General features: G+C 48.0%; 1 protein-coding gene across 1 annotated transcript in view; it reads left to right on the top strand.

Moving 5' to 3' along the window:
* PKD1L2 (polycystic kidney disease 1-like 2) overlaps positions 1-17,025 on the top strand; it is a 112,232-nt gene that overhangs the window by 93,411 nt on the left and 1,796 nt on the right. The window contains exons 33-41 of the mRNA XM_010850791.1: positions 484-580; positions 3,835-3,972; positions 5,283-5,468; positions 6,349-6,676; positions 8,945-9,078; positions 10,702-10,829; positions 13,042-13,202; positions 14,860-15,070; positions 16,602-16,703. Coding sequence (XP_010849093.1) covers positions 484-580; positions 3,835-3,972; positions 5,283-5,468; positions 6,349-6,676; positions 8,945-9,078; positions 10,702-10,829; positions 13,042-13,202; positions 14,860-15,070; positions 16,602-16,703 — 1,485 coding nt within the window. The remainder of the gene's footprint in view (positions 1-483; positions 581-3,834; positions 3,973-5,282; positions 5,469-6,348; positions 6,677-8,944; positions 9,079-10,701; positions 10,830-13,041; positions 13,203-14,859; positions 15,071-16,601; positions 16,704-17,025) is intronic.

The following is a 17,025-nucleotide window of genomic DNA, read 5'->3' as shown; positions in this document are numbered from 1 at the left end:
ACCCCAAACAGCTCCTGGCACCTGACCCAATCCAGTCTGAGAATATTAAGAACAGAGTCTTGAGCCTTATGCTTCTATACTGTGGGTGCAGAGACAATGTAACGGGAGGAATTACTTCATACAGAAAGGGAGGGCCAGACGGAGGGAGGAGGTAGGTGTATATGCTAGGGAGGTGTAAGTCACTAGGCTGAGAGGGAACAGAAAGGCTGAGCAAAAGGAGAGCAGCGGGTGGGAGGGCTCAGGGAATGCCAGAAGCAGGGTGAGTTCAAGGATTTGCCTGTCTTGGCCTGGTTGGTGACCAGGCGCACACACACTTCATGACCAGGTGACCTCTCTGCAGAGGATGGGTTGGTTCTCACCTGGCTGCCCCAGAGCATGGCTCTTGTCCCAGGACACCAATGTATCTCCCATTCTACCCAACTCAGACCAGGAATTGACAGAGTTTCCAACACAGGCTTGGGGTTCATGGTGGGTGTTTTCTAGGTGCTGGGGTTCGCAGCTTTCTTTGCTCTGGTGTTGAAGCGAGTGGAGGATGAGGAGGAGCCTGTGGTCTCCCTCCCGGGATGTCTCTCCAGCCCAGGTAATGGTGCCTGGGTGTAGGCAGGGGGCTGACGAGGCTGAGAAAGCCCCATAGAGCCCAGCCACTGGGTGATCCTGGGCTCAGACCTTTGCTCCCCATCAGACTTCAGGCCTACTGGTGAGGCACCCCCAGACCATCCTGGAACAAGTGCCTCCTCCTCTGTCTCCTGAGCAACCTCATTCCTCCCCTATCCAAGCCTTTCTGACACCCAAGCATGAAGAGGCACCGTGGGGTCCGTGTTCGGCAGGGGCCATCACCCTCTGTGTAATAACAAGCAAGCTTTCCTCTCCAGGATTCAGGTCATTAGGGAACTAAAATACAAGTTGTGGGGGTGAGGGGTGAGAATGGGGGATAAGAGAGTTGTAATTAGGATTCTCAGATAAGGGTCTGCAAACAACAGCCAGGGGCCCAAATCCAGCCCAGCACCTGCTTTTGTAAGGCATTTTAGTGGAACACAGCCATGCTGCCTCTGGTCAGAGGACCTCTTCCGCCCAACCTGATCTCTCACTTTCCAGCCAAAACTCCTGAGGGTGCCTACAATAAGAGAATTACAAAAAAACAAACAGGCAAACAGAACAGAATCAACACTCTAACAGTCTATGCAGAGATTCTGACTCTCAAGGAAAAACAGGAACAAACAAAAGCCCATACCCCTACATCCCTAGGCAGTATGGTGACTTCCTCATGGGCCTGGATCCTTCCGTCCTCCAATAGGGTTTTGGCTGTGCAGACCCAAAAAGTCCATTAAAACCATCTTCCAAGTCAAAAATTAATTTTCTCCAAAGAGACGTCAGCCTCCCAATCAATTAAATATTCATCGGTCATTCCTTTGGCATTTATCCAGGGAGTACTTGCTGTGTTCCAGGCAATACACTGCCTTGGGAACATGATTTACATAAAATCCAATCATTGTAAGTGTATAATTCATTGATTTTAGTAAATTTATAGAGTTGTGCAACTATCACCACAATTCAGAACAGCTGTGTTACCCCCAAAAGTTCCCTCTTGCCTGTTTGAAATCAATCCTTGCTCTCCACTCAGCCCTAGCAACACAGCACTGACTGGTTGGAACAGGTTACTGCTCTTAGAATAAAAGACATTTGTGGTGTTAGAGGTAAAGAACCCACCTGCCAGGGCAGGAGATGTAAGAGATGCAGGTTTGATCCCTGGGTCAGGAAGATCCCTTGGAGAAGAGCATGGCAACCCACTACAGTATTCTTTCCTAGAGAATCCCATGGACAGAGTAGCCTGGTAGGCTACAGTCTATGGGGTCACAAAGAGTTGGACACGACTGAAGTGACTTAGCACACTTGGAATAAACAGCCCATTTGGGAGACACACTAACAAATAAATGTACAAGATAACTTTAAGAAAGAATGAGGAGGGTAGAATAAGACAGTGCAGGCCTCTCTGCTGAAGGGGTACCTAAGCTGGCTCCCAAAGGATGGGACAGGGAAGGACTGAACACTGAGTATGTGCAAAGACCCGGAGGTGGAACCATAGCTTGTCGCTTTACAGCAGTTGCTGACGGGGTGGCTAGGGCATGGGGAGCTGTGTGCATGTGGAAGGAGGGGTTCAAGATGAAGGCAGAGAGGTGGGTGAGGACCAGGCCATGCAGTGCCCTGGGGCCATGCGGGGGCTTTGGAGTGTCTTAAATAGGAGATTTGTGATTTTAGGAAGATTACTATGACTGCTCTTGGAGACCAGAGATAGTGGGTCAAAGGTAGAAGGGCCATGCTGGGGCTTTGGAGTGTCTTAAATAGGAGATTTGTGATTTTAGGAAGATTACTATGACTGCTCTTGGAGACCAGAGATAGTGGGTCAAAGGTAGAAGGGCCATGCTGGGGCTTTGGAGTGTCTTAAATAGGAGATTTGTGATTTTAGGAAGATTACTATGACTGCTCTTGGAGACCAGAGATAGTGGGTCAAAGGTAGAAGGGCCATGCTGGGGCTTTGGAGTGTCTTAAATAGGAGATTTGTGATTTTAGGAAGATTACTATGACTGCTCTTGGAGACCAGAGATAGTGGGTCAAAGGTAGAAGCGGGGAGGCCAGTAGGAAGACTAGTGAAATGGTCCTAGATTGGGGGTGGCATGCGTTAGCAGTGGGGATGGACAGAGGGGCGTGGATCTAAAAAGTCAGTTGGGTCAATATAGCCATTTCAGACTGCCTATAAACGGTGTTAATACCAAATGCAGACAAGGATGCAGAGAAGCTGGAGGACTGATACAGTCCCAGTGGGAATGTAAAATTGTACAGACACTCTGGAAAACAGTTTGGTAGTTCCTTTCAAAACTAAAAATGGGTTTACCATTTGACTTGGAAATTGCACTCTTGGGCATTTATCCCAGAGAAATAAAGATTTATTTTCATACAGGAATCTGTATACAAACTTTCATAGCAGTTTCATTCGCAATTGCCAAAAGATACTTAGCCACTCCAAGAGAAATGAAAATATATATCCATACAAAACATTCATAGACACACTATTCTTAATAGCCCATACCAGGAGTAATCCAAATATCCATCAATAGGTGAATTAAACAAAAGGTAGTATGTCCATTCAACAGAATACTACTCAAACATAAAAAGAAACTACTAATATACACAACAAGGATGAGCATCAAATATTACACTAAGTAAAAGATGCCAGATACAAAAAACTATGTACATATGACTCTATTTATATGAAAAGTCCAGAAAGAAAATCTATGGATACAGAAAGCAAATTAATGAGGCTGAGGGTGGAGATAGAGTGGGAGTAGACACTCACTTCAGGGATATGAGGGAACCTCTAGGGGTGACAGAAACACTCTAAAACTGAGTTGTGGTGATGGTGGCACAACTCTATAAATTTACTAAAATCACTGGATTGTAGGTTTCTATAGGGTGCGTTCGTGAAAATTATAGCTCATAAAGTGGTCTGAGAAAGAAGATACTTGGAATTAGACATAACAGGACTTCGAGATATTAGATACCCTCATCTTTCCAAGTTTGGGAAGCACTGAGATCCACCTTAGAGTTCAGGAACACAGGAAGACTGCATTCAGTGATCAGTGAGACCACAGTAATGGGAGGCATCTGTTCCTGGAGGAAAAGGGACGGGACCCTGGGCACAGGATAGCCCAGGCAGAGGAATGGAGGGGGAATGATGGGTCCCGTGGTACCTGGTGAGGGGAGTCTCTTGGTTGCAAATGTATGACCTGGTTCCACTGCCCATTTCGGGGACTGCTTTTATGCCCTTCACTTTCACAGACCCCTCTGCCTTGTTCCGAGCACGAAGAAACAGCAGAAGGGATACCTACCAGCCGCCTCTGGCCTCTGACATTGAGAAGATGAAAACCATGCACCTCAAGGAGCAGAAAGCATTTGCCTTAATCAGAGAAATCTTGGGTAGGCAGCCAAGATTACCTATGAGTGACCTTCCCACTTGCTGGTTCTTAACACAGACTTGAACAGATGTGGTGCAATCTCTTTTCTTTTTCTACTCTTTTTGTTCTGTTCATTCATTTGGTTTTCCAGGCATTGGTCAACCCCCGATTAGTGTTCTAGATGTCTCTTGAGATGTGCATTCACATGAGACATTTTGTCTCTTCATCTTCTGGGGGAATCTCTCCGGGAGTCCTCTGACAAGCTCTTGTAAGGACTGGCTACTGTCATTCTGAGGTCCCTCTTCACTGGGGCCTGAGAATTCTCTTTATTATTCTACTGTGTTGAAACTGCGGCCTGTATCTCATATTTTCGTCCTTCTTGGTTCATTCCTTTGTTTCATGAAACACACTCTCCCATAGTTGCCATGACAAGGAGGCCATACTTGTGTCTGTGCTTCCACTGGCCAAGCACATATGGCTAAAGCACAGAGTTGGGGAGCTTGAGTAGGAATTGCATACACAGAATGAAGAACAGGAGGGGTGTGGGCAGAACCCCAATAAGTCATCTTGAGGTGAGGGGAGGGGTGCCAGAATGCATACTCCCAAGCCCTGGACCCAGAGATTCTAGTTCAGTAAGGTTATGCATCCCCCATGAGATTCTAACTTCGGGCTTTCTAAACTAAATCTTTGTACCTAATGGCCCTTAGGTCACACTCATCTGTTTACTGGTGAGCTGCATGAGGGCAGGGAACACATCTGTCATCTTTATCACTCTATCCTCAGCATTGCAACTTGGCAGAGCACCCGCCTTTTTTTGGCCGTGCCACACAGCATGTGGAGTCTTAGCTCCCCAACCAGGGATTTAACCCATGCCCCCCGAAGTGGAAGCCCTGGACCACCAGGGGAGTCCCCGGAGCCCCATTTTTAAAAAATTCTCTTTAAGAAACATTCAGACAGCACAAAGTCCATGCAGGCACTATTGTAAGTGCTTTATGAACATTAACTTGTTGACTCCATCACAACTGTGTGACAGAATTTTCATCTCCGCTTCACAGACAAGGAAAAGGAGGCACAGAAGGGTTAAGTCACTTGCGAAGGGCACATGGGTAGGAAATGTCAGAGCTGGAATTTGAACCCAGACAGAGGCTCATGGCCTGTGGACTTTGCTCCTTTCTGCTGTCCTTATAAGGACTGGCTCCTTTGTCACCAGAGGGGCAAGTGGCAGGTCTACAGACCTCAACTGTTCTGAGCCATGTGCCTTTCCACATCTTGCCCTGCACTTGGTAGGAGTTGGGGCTTCTGCCTGACGAGGGGCTGTACCTCCCTTCCCAGCGTACCTGGGCTTTCTGTGGATGCTGCTGCTGGTTGCCTATGGGCAGAGGGACCCCAGCGCCTATCACTTCAACAGACACCTCGAGCACAGCTTCACCCAAGGCTTTTCAACCGTGCTGAGCTTCCAACAGTTCTTCACATGGGCCAACACCACCCTCGTAAGCAACCTGTACAGTCATTACCCAGGTATTGTGCCCAGCCCAGGATGTGTATTAGCACCTTTCACACTCCTTTCTTGGAACAGCAGTGGGTCACTGCCTCAGCCTTACAGAGAACCAATAACCACAGAACCATACGCTTTGAAGGAGAGACCCTCTGAGGGCCCCTAACCCTCCCTGAATGCAGAGTAGAGAACCTCCTTCTTAGATAACTGAGCCAGAGTTGGCCAGAGGGAAATGATGTGGCAGGCAGAAAGGACCACATGAGTGAAGGCAAGCCTGAAACACTGACGCGCTACACTTCCTGGAACTAGAGTGCTGAGTGTGGCTGCCTTGTGGGGTAGGAGTAGAGGACCTGTGAGAAGCAAAGCAGAAGAGAGGAACAGGGGCCACATCATGAAGGCTCTGGAAGTTCAGTTTATGTTTAAGGAAGTGAAGAGCCATTGACAGCTTCTTTGTGAGGCAGTAACATAGTCAGTTCTGTGGTATAAACAGCACATGGAAGCTGGAGTAGAGGGTAGGTAGGTTAGGAAGCTGGGGAGAAATGATGGGACTGATGTAAGGACAAGAGGCAGAGGTGATGGAGAAACGGAGGTGGGGACATCGAAGATGCACTGCTGATGGGCCCTGTTGACTCACAGGATGAGCACTGGGGGAAAGGACAAAAATGGTCTCCAAGATGACACCTGGGTAGGGTGTGTCATTCCTCAAGAGAAGTTATGCAAAAAGTAGACCAGGTCCAAGGTGGGGAGACGGTGATGAATGGTTGAATGTGGTTGGCCATGAACTTCTCTTGGCTGATTCTACGTGGGTACACTGGAGGTCGTGTTAGCATCCAGGCCAAAAAGCTTGGAATGTGTTAAGACAGTGTTGATGGCTACATTTACCCACGTGTTTCTCATCCCCAGGCTTTGTCACTGATGGGAATGCCAAGCTGGTTGGCAGTGCCCAGATTCGCCAAGTGAGGGTCCAGGAGAGCTCCTGCCTTCTTGCCCCGCAGCTGCAGGCTTTCCTTGACAGGTGCCATGCACCATATTCCCTGGATGTGGAAGACCTGTCAGACTATGGGGAAGGCTGGAATGCCTCCGTCCTCAACAACAGCAATGACTTCTCCCAGGCTTGGCGGTACCAGAGCCAGAGCCAGCGCCGAGGGTATCCCCTCTGGGGCAAACTCACCGTGTACCGGGGAGGAGGTTATGTGGTCTCCTTGGGGACTGATCGCCAAAGTGCATCAAGGTAAGGCTCACTTGATTCATGTGTAGCAGAGGAAAGACATTTGCTTGATTCCAGGTCTGATTGGTGGGTGCAGCCTTCAAAACAGGGCTGAGCCAAGCTCATTTTATCATTGTGGGGAGGGCCTGGGGGATTCAGAGGCACTCAGGTTGTATTTTCAGGCCGCTGGGAACTATGCAGTCTCCAAGTTGGAAGAGAAATCCTGCCTCCAGGATTCTCAGCTTAGGGCACGAAGCCTGGTGGCCTCAGTTAGAAACAGTAGAGGGATGGGGAACTCAGGACCACACAAAGCACCCACCACCAGGCAAGTAGGAAGTGGTTAGGGCTCTTAAACCTTAACCACGAATTTGCAAGTTCTGAGGTTTTACCTACTCATAAGCTAACATGCTAGTTCGTTTCATGGATGCTGGCAGAAGACACAAGACTCCTAGGTCAGAGACAAAGGATTTCACTCCTCACAGCAAAAAACAGTAGCAGAGCTTCATGGCGATGGGAGTCAGTCCCCAGGAGGAGCCATGATAGATGCTTGCCCTGCAGGGAGTGACAGCACCAAGGAGAAACACTGTGCATAGAGCACTTTATCCACTGTTTCTACAGTGGCAGAAGCAAGCCTGCTCTTTGTCTGAAGGAGGACCTCACCCCATTCCTTGAAGCTGCTCACTGCAAACTCAGTGCTGAGATGAAGCCTGGGTAAAGCCCAGCCAGAGCCTTGAGTTTCTGAACACTCGGCATGAATGTGTGGGGACAGGCAGGGCTCACGCATACTGCCTCTCCCAGCACGCTCTAGTGTCGGAGGTATGAAACCTGGCACTGTTAGCGGTGTGGATCCAGGTGAGTGAGTAAACCTGTGTGAACCTCTGGCTCCTCCGCTGCATTATTACAACATCAAGGAACAGAGGTAACAAACTCCAAAAGGAAACACCTGGCGGGGTCCCCTGGGATTAAGGACAGGCCAGAAATAGTCTATTTCCACATAAGAGGTGTTTTCCTGCTACTCAGAACTGACACATTCAGCAGGGTACAAACCCACCAGAAAAGTGAAAGTCGCTCAGTCACGTCTGACTCTTTGCAACCCCATGGAATTCTCGAGGCCAGAATACTGGAGTGGGTAGCTCTTCCCTTCTCCAGGGGATTTTCCCGACCCAGGAATCAAATTGGGGTCTCCCACATTGCAGGCAGATTCTTTACCAGTTGAGCTACCAGGGAAGCCCCAAACTCACCAGGGATGGGGCATATTTTAAAACAGGCCCATCATTACTGCTCTAATAACAGCTATTATTATTAATACTTCATGCACACACACACATATTTCTATTTTCTCTTCATAATGATCCCGAGGCACTGGTGTTAACACCACTGCAGATGAGGAAGCTGAGACCTTGAGATGTTATCAGCTTGCCCACGAGGCAGGCAAGTTTTGAACCCAGGTCCCTCTGGCACATGCTGTTCCCACAACACCTGTGAGCAGATCTCTGGGAACTGGTTTTGTGAACTGCCAGCCCTAGAGGGACTGTGGCAGCTATAGCTGCTGCCTGCCTAAGCCCCTAATGTTCTATGTGGCTCCTCTAACACCATGTCCTCCAACTTTAAAATGCATCGGATACTAAGTACTATGTACAAGATTGGGACTTCCCTGGTGGTCCAGTGGTTAAGACTCCATGCTTCCACTGCAGGGAGCATGGATTTGATCTTTCTGGTCAGGGAACTGAGATCTCTCATGCTACTCCACATGCCAAAAAAATAATAAAAATGAAAATGAAATAGACAAGCAACAAGGATATATTGTCCAGCACAGAGAATTATAGGCCTTACTTTGTAATAACTTTTAATGGAAGTTATTAAAATCTATAAAAACACTGAATCACTATGCTGTACATCTGAACTAACATTGTACATCAGGTACACTTTAAAAAGATAGAGATGGATAATGGTTAAAACCAACCAAAAAACCACATCATAATCCCTTGGATGGCTCACCAAAGCACAGATTCCCAGGTCCCCACCCCCAGAGATTCTGACTGGGGAGATCCGGGGTGGAGCTTGAGAATTTGCATTTCTAACAAGTTTCCAGATGATGTGATGCTAGCAGTCTGGGGACCAGATTTTTAGAAACTCTGCACTCCCAGGAGCAGCCTGAAGGCCCTGGGGCCTGGGGCACAGAGGAGAAACAGAGGGAGGAATCTTGACAGGAAGCGTTGGGCTCCTCCCTGGGCTGAGAGGGCAGGGAGCCCCTGTGTATTGAGACACCTCTAAATGCTCCTCTTCCCACAGAACCCTCCAGTATCTCTTTGACAACACCTGGCTGGACAGCTTGACCAGAGCCGTGTTTGTGGAGTTCACGGTCTACAACGCTAACGTCAACCTGTTCTGCATTGTCACTCTGACCCTGGAGACCAGCGCCCTTGGTGGGCAGGCTTGCCTGTGAACCTATCTGCATGTTCCAGATGATAGACACCCCTCCCTCTGGGCTAGGGCTCCTCACCCCCAGGCCAGAGCTCCAGGGCAAAAGGTTGTTTGGGCAATACTGCCAAAGGGTCTTGGTTCTGCCTTTGCCCCTAAAGGCAAAGTTTCAGGACTGTTCCACCCTTCTTTCTGGCTGTCTGCATTTCTCTCTGGCCTGTCTCTCAAGTCTGGGAGACAGCTGGGGTCTGAAGGCAGCTCATGTTCTTGAGCTTTCCACTCTCCTGTGTGTGGGGATGGGGGCCTAGCAGTGAAGGGCTGGGGAGGGGGTGACCTGGTAACAGATAACTTCACCTAAATCACACTTTATTTGTGGTATCTCAATGTACAATGCAAAAGTTACATGCAACCTATATGTAAAAGTTCATTTTACATCAAATTCTAATACACACATACCAATATATTAAAACATAACTGAGACAAGGGCTTCAAAAATAATTTCCTTAACTACATGTAATACTATTTTGTGTTCTATTCTTTCTCTCCATTCCCCGCTTTCCACCCTTTTTTAATGCTAATCATAATCCACTAAAAACACTGATTTAAGGCCTCTTCAGCTAATAATCAATTTTCCTAAAATCAACCACCTCTTTTTTAAAAATTAAACTTTTAAAATATGACTCTTTTTTTTTTTTCCTGGCCACTCTTTGTGACATGTGGGATCTTACTCTCCTGACCTGGCATTGAACCTGGGTCCCCACTGGACTGCCAGGGAATTCTGTACTTTACATATTTTAAAAAGTAATATTTGTAGTTCTTTTAAAATTTCAGGACTGTGTAAAGTGAAAAGTAAAAGGCTTTCAACTTTCATTATCATTCACTACTGTCAAAAGTTACTTTCAAATCCTTTTTGGGGATTTATTCGCACGTCTTGTAATTTCCTATTTCTTTTTGCCATCTCTTTGGCTGTTTAAGAACCTTTTCAACAATTTGTCCCCAACACAACCTGATTAATTTATTTCTACAAATGAGAAGCGTGGTTTCGGCTTCTGGTCTAGTTGATTCAGTAGCCCACTGATATCAGCAAGGCCTCAGGTGATTTGTGTCTCTCCAGTCTGCCATTTTTTGGAATGGCTTTATCTTTGCAGGCAGTAGCCTTATTAGTCAAATTGGTTTAGGAAAAGACATAAATGGATGAAAAAGAATTCTAAAGAAGGTTGAATTTTAGGCATATTGGTTAACAGCTAAGTTGATCTCCAGTGTTCTCTTTAGATGAAACAGCCTTAACCACAGCCTTAAACAAGCCAACTGGGAGTAAATAGATGTTAGGCAAGCAGGTGTGCTGTGGCTGGAGGTGATGAGGGCAGTGGCCGACACTGAAGGAAAAGGCCGGAGGCCTGTCTTCTGCTGTAGCACCCCCCACCCCCACACCCTGTCCCATCAGATACAGCAGCTGTTTCTTGCCCTCCCCTTTCAGTCCCTTGGTCTGTGGGTTAGAAGGACCTCTACCTTCTTTTCTGCCCGTGCCCACCCCTCAGAAGGGCTCGAGTTCACTTCATCTCACTGATGACTTCCGGTATTGAGTGGGCATGTGGCCGTGGGTGAGCAGAACACGCTCTGCTTTGCAGGAACCTTCTTTGCACATGCGCACCTGCAGAGCCTGCGCCTGTACCCCTTTACTGACGGCTGGCACCCCTTCGTGGTAGCCGCGGAGATCGCCTACTTCCTGTTCCTCCTCTACTACATGGCTGTGCAGGTGAGGGGCGGGCTTGCGGCTCCATGAGTGAGGACGGAGTGGGTGTGTGCCTGCCTGTTCTCTCTCCCTACTCCCCTCTTCCTCACAAGGGGCCTAAAGAAGGGAGAGGAAGGTGTTCTGCTTAGCTGTGTGCCATGGCAATCTTCCACATCCCCTGCTGGCCCCGAGGGCTGACCCAGCTCAGGCACCTCTCAGGAACTGAGACTTTTAGGATGGTCCTTCCTGGGTGGTCTCTAGGAATTAGGAAAAATCCCCTTTGTCACATTTACCACCATGTTGCACACTGATCCAAAAACCTGGATTCCACATAGTCTCTAAGCACTGCCAATTCAAAACCACCAGCCAACAGTTACCTAATAGCAGTTTGTCCCTGCATTTCTCTAACAACATCAAAGGAGGCCCATCCACCACCCACCTCTCCTCTCCAAAGCCCTCACACTCCGCCTGCAGCTGTTTCAGAAAGCCTCTAAAATTCTTAAATCCTTCTCATCATGCTGCTTAAACAGTTAAAAATCCCTCCATCTCTTTATAAAAGAGGTGAATTTAGCCTCTTACCAGCCAAACACATGTCCTTCTTCCAGAGGAGTGGGAAAGAGGAGGGAAGTGGAACAGACGACACAAGATTATCTTGCATGTATGGGAGAGGGCTGAGAGGGAGGGCAAGACCACACACTGTTCCCATTTAACAATAACTCCCATTCCCCCTAAGAAAACAACTTTTTTTTTTTTTTTAATTGATTAGGCATTGAACCCCCTAGTGGCTCAGTGGTAGAGAATCTGCCTGCCCATGTAGGAGCCATGTGTTCAATCCCTGGGTTGGGAAGATCCCCCAGAGAAGGAAACGACAACCCACTCCAGTATTCCTGCCTGGGAGAATCCCCATGGACAGAGGAGCCTGGCGTGCTACAGTCCATGGGGTCTCAAAGAGTCGGACATGACTTAGCAACTAAGCAACAAAGCATTAAACTGAATGTGAAGCTCATCCCAGACAATCTGATAAAGAGGTTGTAAAGACAAAGAAATCTCACTCTTGCATATCTTCAGGCAGATACACACCCACTCTTAAAATTAATGTTGATTAATCCTTAAGAGGACTTGGAATACCATTTATACCACTATAGGATTGTTTATACCACTAGTTCAAGCTAAGTTCACCTGTTAATTGTGGTAGCCACCTGAGTTTGCTAACTGCCTTTACCAAATGAAAAAAACAGACTTCTTCTATGTTTACAACAGGAGGTAATTTTCCAACTTGTAACCAAGTGGCTTGGCTCCTACCTTCCCAGAGAAACTGGGAGATAAGGGCTCTATCTTCCTTGATGACTATATTTCAAAGAGATGACTCCCTGGCCCTTGAGAAAAAATTTTCTGACTTTTAACATTGGGTAAGACGATTGTTTTTGTTTCCCTGGTGGCTCAGACAGTAAAGTGTTTGCCTGAAATGCAGGAGATTCGGGTATGATCCCTGGGTTGGAAAGATCCCCTGGAGAAGGAAATGGCAACCCACTCCAGTACTCTTGCCTGGAAAATCCCATGGATCGGAGGAGCCTGGTGGGCTACAGTCCATGTAGTTGCAAAGAGTCAGACAAGACTGAATGACTTCACTTCCCTTAAGAGGATTGTTTAGCTTTAAAAAGATGTACATACACCTCAAATTAAGGGTCAAGTCCGTTCTTATGTATTGGCTTTTATGTGTGTGTTAGTCACTCATGTCTGACTCTCTACAACCCCGTGGATGCAGCCCATCAGGCTCCTTCCTCCATGGGATTTTCCAGGCAAGAGTACTGGAGTGGGTTGCCATTTCCTTCTCCAGGGGATCTTTCCAACCCAGGGATCAAACCCGAATCTCCTGCATTGCAGGCAGATTCTTTACTGTCTGAGCCACCAGGAAAGTTCTTCCATCTCAAAGAGGCAGAGAAAGAATTCACAATTATAAGTTTTCTAAAGTAAATGCTTTTTTGAGGGGAGAATTTTCTTCCTCCCTTCTCCCCCCTCCTTTTCTTTGCATCTGAGAGAATTAAGTGCTTTTTTATTAGATCCTACTTTCTCTTAAACACCCACAAATCCTGCAGCCTCGACTGATGATGGGGACAGGTGAGGTCCATGCACAGGATTGGGGAGAGGCCCCTGTGCTCTATGCATATGAGGGCAGGGATCTGAGAAACCCCTAGGGATCCACAGTCTTTGTTAGAACCTCTGGCTCCTTTCCCAGGGCGAGCTCCTGAGGAAGCAAAAGTGGTGCTACTTCCACAGCAAGTGGAACGTTCTGGAGCTGGCCATCATCCTGGCCAGCTGGAGTGCCCTGGCGGTGTTTGTGAAGAGGACTGTCCTGGTTGAGCGTGACCTCCAGCGCTACCGAAAACACGGGGAAGAGTAAGTGGCTCTGCCTCAGGCCCCAGCTCCCACCACTAACACTGACGCTGCTGCCTCCAGCTCTGAGTGGCCCAGAGGGAGGCTTCAGAAATCCTGCTGGCCCTCAGAGGATCCAGGGTTACTCTTTAAAAAATAACTCTAGCTGTAGCACTTAGACTTGGGGTCTGAAGCATACACAACCGGAGAGGACTCAAAAACAAAAATAGAATCCTTTGCAAATCTTACCAAAGCATAGGACTATGTGACATTCTGTAAGGTCCCTCCCAGCTTTGGGGGCAGGGTCTTTGCAAGTATTAGTGCCCAGTCAACCCACGTCTGCTACCATTTACCAAGAGTCCACTCTGTGCTGTGCAGGAGGTACTAACATTGGCCCCTCAGGAGAAGCCATGGAGGTAAATGTTGTCATCACTCCAGTTCACAAATAAGGAAATTAGAGAGGTAACAGGACTTCCCCAACGCCACAATACGAAAAAGTGGCAGAGAAATAATTCAAACCTAGTTTATGTCTCCAGGATCTTGGTACTTACTCTGAAACATCCATTGATTGTATAGATATGGCTAACATTTATTGAGTCATTGTTGGATACCTTACACATTCATAAAAACACCACTTTAAAAGCATTATCTCATCTACTTTAATCTTCCCAGAACTTCTAAGAGATGATGTTATCCCTTTTTTGCAGATGAAGTAATTGAGGCTCAGCGAGGTTGTCTCTGCAAGGTCACACAGCAAGGGAATGCAGAGCTTAGAATCTGAACTCTGCACTCTATCCTAGACTGTGTCCTTCATTAACAAGCTTCATTCACAAACGCCTCAAAGGGGAGAAAATGGAAGGCAGGAGGTTAAACAGAAGGATGGTTTTTCTCAGGCATTATGTATATTAAATGCTTTTATAAACTTCAGATCATATAATTTTTTTCTATAACCTGTTCGCAATCCATGTCAATAGATAGAGGTATAAGTCACACTCGATAATGTACCAACATTAAGACTGAAGTGACATACACAGGCAGGCACAAAAGGGGCATGAAAGGCAGGGTGGGACAGCAGGAGGGGCCTGGACTGTGGAATGAGACACAGCTGGATCCCAACTCTCATTCTTCCACCACTAGTCTTACCACTATATCTCTAGCTATGTGACCTTGTACCAACTGTCTGTCCTTATCTGTAAAATGGAGATGTGATACCTCACCCTGTGGTCCTGAAGGGCAAATGGAACAATGCAATTGAGGTTCCTCAGCACAGCAACTGGGCAGTACTTCCATCGTTCCTTTAAATGTAAGGATGCTGTAGATGTACACTCAGACAGGTGTGCAGGAGGACATGGCATCCAGTGACCCCCAAACCAGGAGGGGAGGCTCATGGAACTCCCTTACCTCTGTCCTCTCAACTCTGGGAGGATTCCTCCTTTGTCAGTCTTCCTCAGCTCTGTGGCCATTAACCAAGATTGTCAGGTAGTAGCCCCGTGACCACCACCAGCACCGTCCCTTTTGTAACCAGGACGCTCACCCTCACCGTGACCACCACCTCATCATCACCTGGCTGGGGAGTTAGGATGGCTCTGTCCCCAGACCATGATCAGGCTAATCTTGACAGATGAGCGCTGGCTGAGGCTCTCACTGTCTCTGAGACCAGTCTCTCCATTTGGTCCCACAGAGGGATCAGCTTCAGCGAGACTGCAGCAGCCGACGCTGCCCTTGGCTACATCCTCGCCTTCCTGGTACTCCTATCCACAGTGAAGCTTTGGCATCTGTTCAGGCTGAACCCCAAAATGAACATGATCACGTCAGCTCTGCGTCGTGCCTGGGGGGACATTTCAGGCTTTATCGTTGTCATCCTTATCATGCTCCTGGCTTACTCCATTGCAGTGAGTAGCTCCTTTGGGAAAACTTTCTGGGCTGGTCTCCTCAGAAGTAAAGGCTGCTGAGTGGTGGAGAGTTGGGGGGTTAGGAAAACCCTGGGAACCTGAGGGAGATGGTGGATCTTCTTTCTGAGTCTGGAGCCTTTCAGCTGGGAGCTCATGAACTGGTCACCCCAAATGGCAGAGGCTGGACACCTCGATTGGGTAAGAGTGAGGAAATGTACTCTCTAAGACTGAAGGGACCAACTATCTGCCACGAAGGACTCCTTTCTGTGCCTACTCTGCCTTAAGGGCCAGTCCTCCGGACATTCCAGTTACTCTGACATGCACAGAGCCCTTCCTCAGGCCAGGGGATGCAGAGGTGAAGTGGGCAGTCCCTGACCCTGAGATGGGGCAGAGATGGGGGAGACAGGATGGACACGACTGCAGGCCATGTTGGTTCCTGATGCCCTACACATGAGGCATGAACTTAGAAGGGCTGAAACCACTTCATTTAGCCCCTTAACACTGAGAGCTTTTTGACAATCATGCTCTTACGTGACTGAAAAAAATTTTTTTTGAACTATCAATTATTTTGTTTACTATCGAGTAAAATGAGAAACAAAGACCCTCTGCCACATGCTGATTTCCATCTAAATAAGCTTCAGCCCCATCCTCTCCAAGTCTATGATTCCCACTGTAACCCAGGCTCCCACCTCTCTATGACCCTTCATCCAGTCCCAGCCCACACCAGCCCCCTTCCCAGTGCTCACCCTGCCCCATCCAGTCTCTCACCTCTGTCATACCCCTGATGTCCATACCATACAGCAGTCTATCATATCCTCGTCTTCACTCCACCTCTAACCTTTTCCCTGCCCTTTTCACCCCAGTCCTGGCTCTCACTCCACTGACCCCACCTCATCTTCCTCTCTCACCCTCAGAAATGGGATGAAGTGTGCTGAACAAGTGATGGAGGGTATTGGCTAAGAAGCTGGAATCTGGCTTTGTTAAAAGTACTCCATCCCATCCTTTAATTCATGTGGATTTTTTCAGTCCTCCATCTGCAGTGTGTGGGCTGCAAGGACACCGCAGTGTCCTGTGGGACCAGGAGTCACCAACTCAGGGCCGAGGAACTGCTGGGCTTCCCTCTGATGCAAGAGCTATGGGGGAATCTTTGAGGAGGGGGTAACTGTGGTGAGAGGAAACTATGGTGGGGAGGCTGGTTCTGCCCAGGAAGAAGCCTGTTGTGCATCCAACCCAAATCCCCCAGAGCAAAGAGGCTGGGGCTGCAGAAAGCGCAGCCCCATTACTGAGCCTTAGAGTGACCATCTGGGAGACCACAGCAGTGGCCTCCGAGTGTTGGTGTGTGAGCCCAGGTGCATGTGCATCCCCTACAGAACTAAGTGTGCACACACACCCATTTGAAGGCCCTGTGACATGGACAGTATTGCCAGGCCAAGGATGTGGCTGATCCAGACTGCTGACTCTGCTGTCAAACAACACCCTTTGGGGGTGGCATGGTTTCTTTCCTTGTTCATAAGGACTCTTTCCTTAACAGTCAAACTTAATCTTTGGTTGGAAACTCCGTTCCTACAAAACTCTCTTTGATGCGGCAGAAACAATGATCAGCCTTCAGCTGGGAATCTTCAACTATGAGGAGGTAATGGAGGGGAGAGGCAGTGAGGATGGTATGGACACTACCATCAACACCAAACCTTTATGAAAATTAGAGAAAGCACCCCTTCAAATGCCTCCCCAGTGGATGTCACCCCTTGGGTCCATGGCCTGGCAAGCGCAGGGCAACTCCACACAAATAAAAAGGTTCTCATAGCTCACCCTGGGGATCCCTGTCTACAGAACATCAGACACTGGCTAATCAGGGGAAGGCTGTGCTGGTGGGTGTCTAGAAGGGAATGCTCCTGGGCCTAGCCAGAATGACACTCATATTGGAAACGGCAGCAGTGGGGAAGAGAGGGGCTGCC

This window comes from Bison bison, unplaced genomic scaffold (genome assembly GCF_000754665.1).
Source record: "Bison bison bison isolate TAMUID 2011002044 unplaced genomic scaffold, Bison_UMD1.0 scf7180017864295, whole genome shotgun sequence".
Lineage (NCBI taxonomy): Eukaryota > Metazoa > Chordata > Mammalia > Artiodactyla > Bovidae > Bison > Bison bison.
This window is presented reverse-complemented; position numbering and strand designations above follow the sequence as displayed.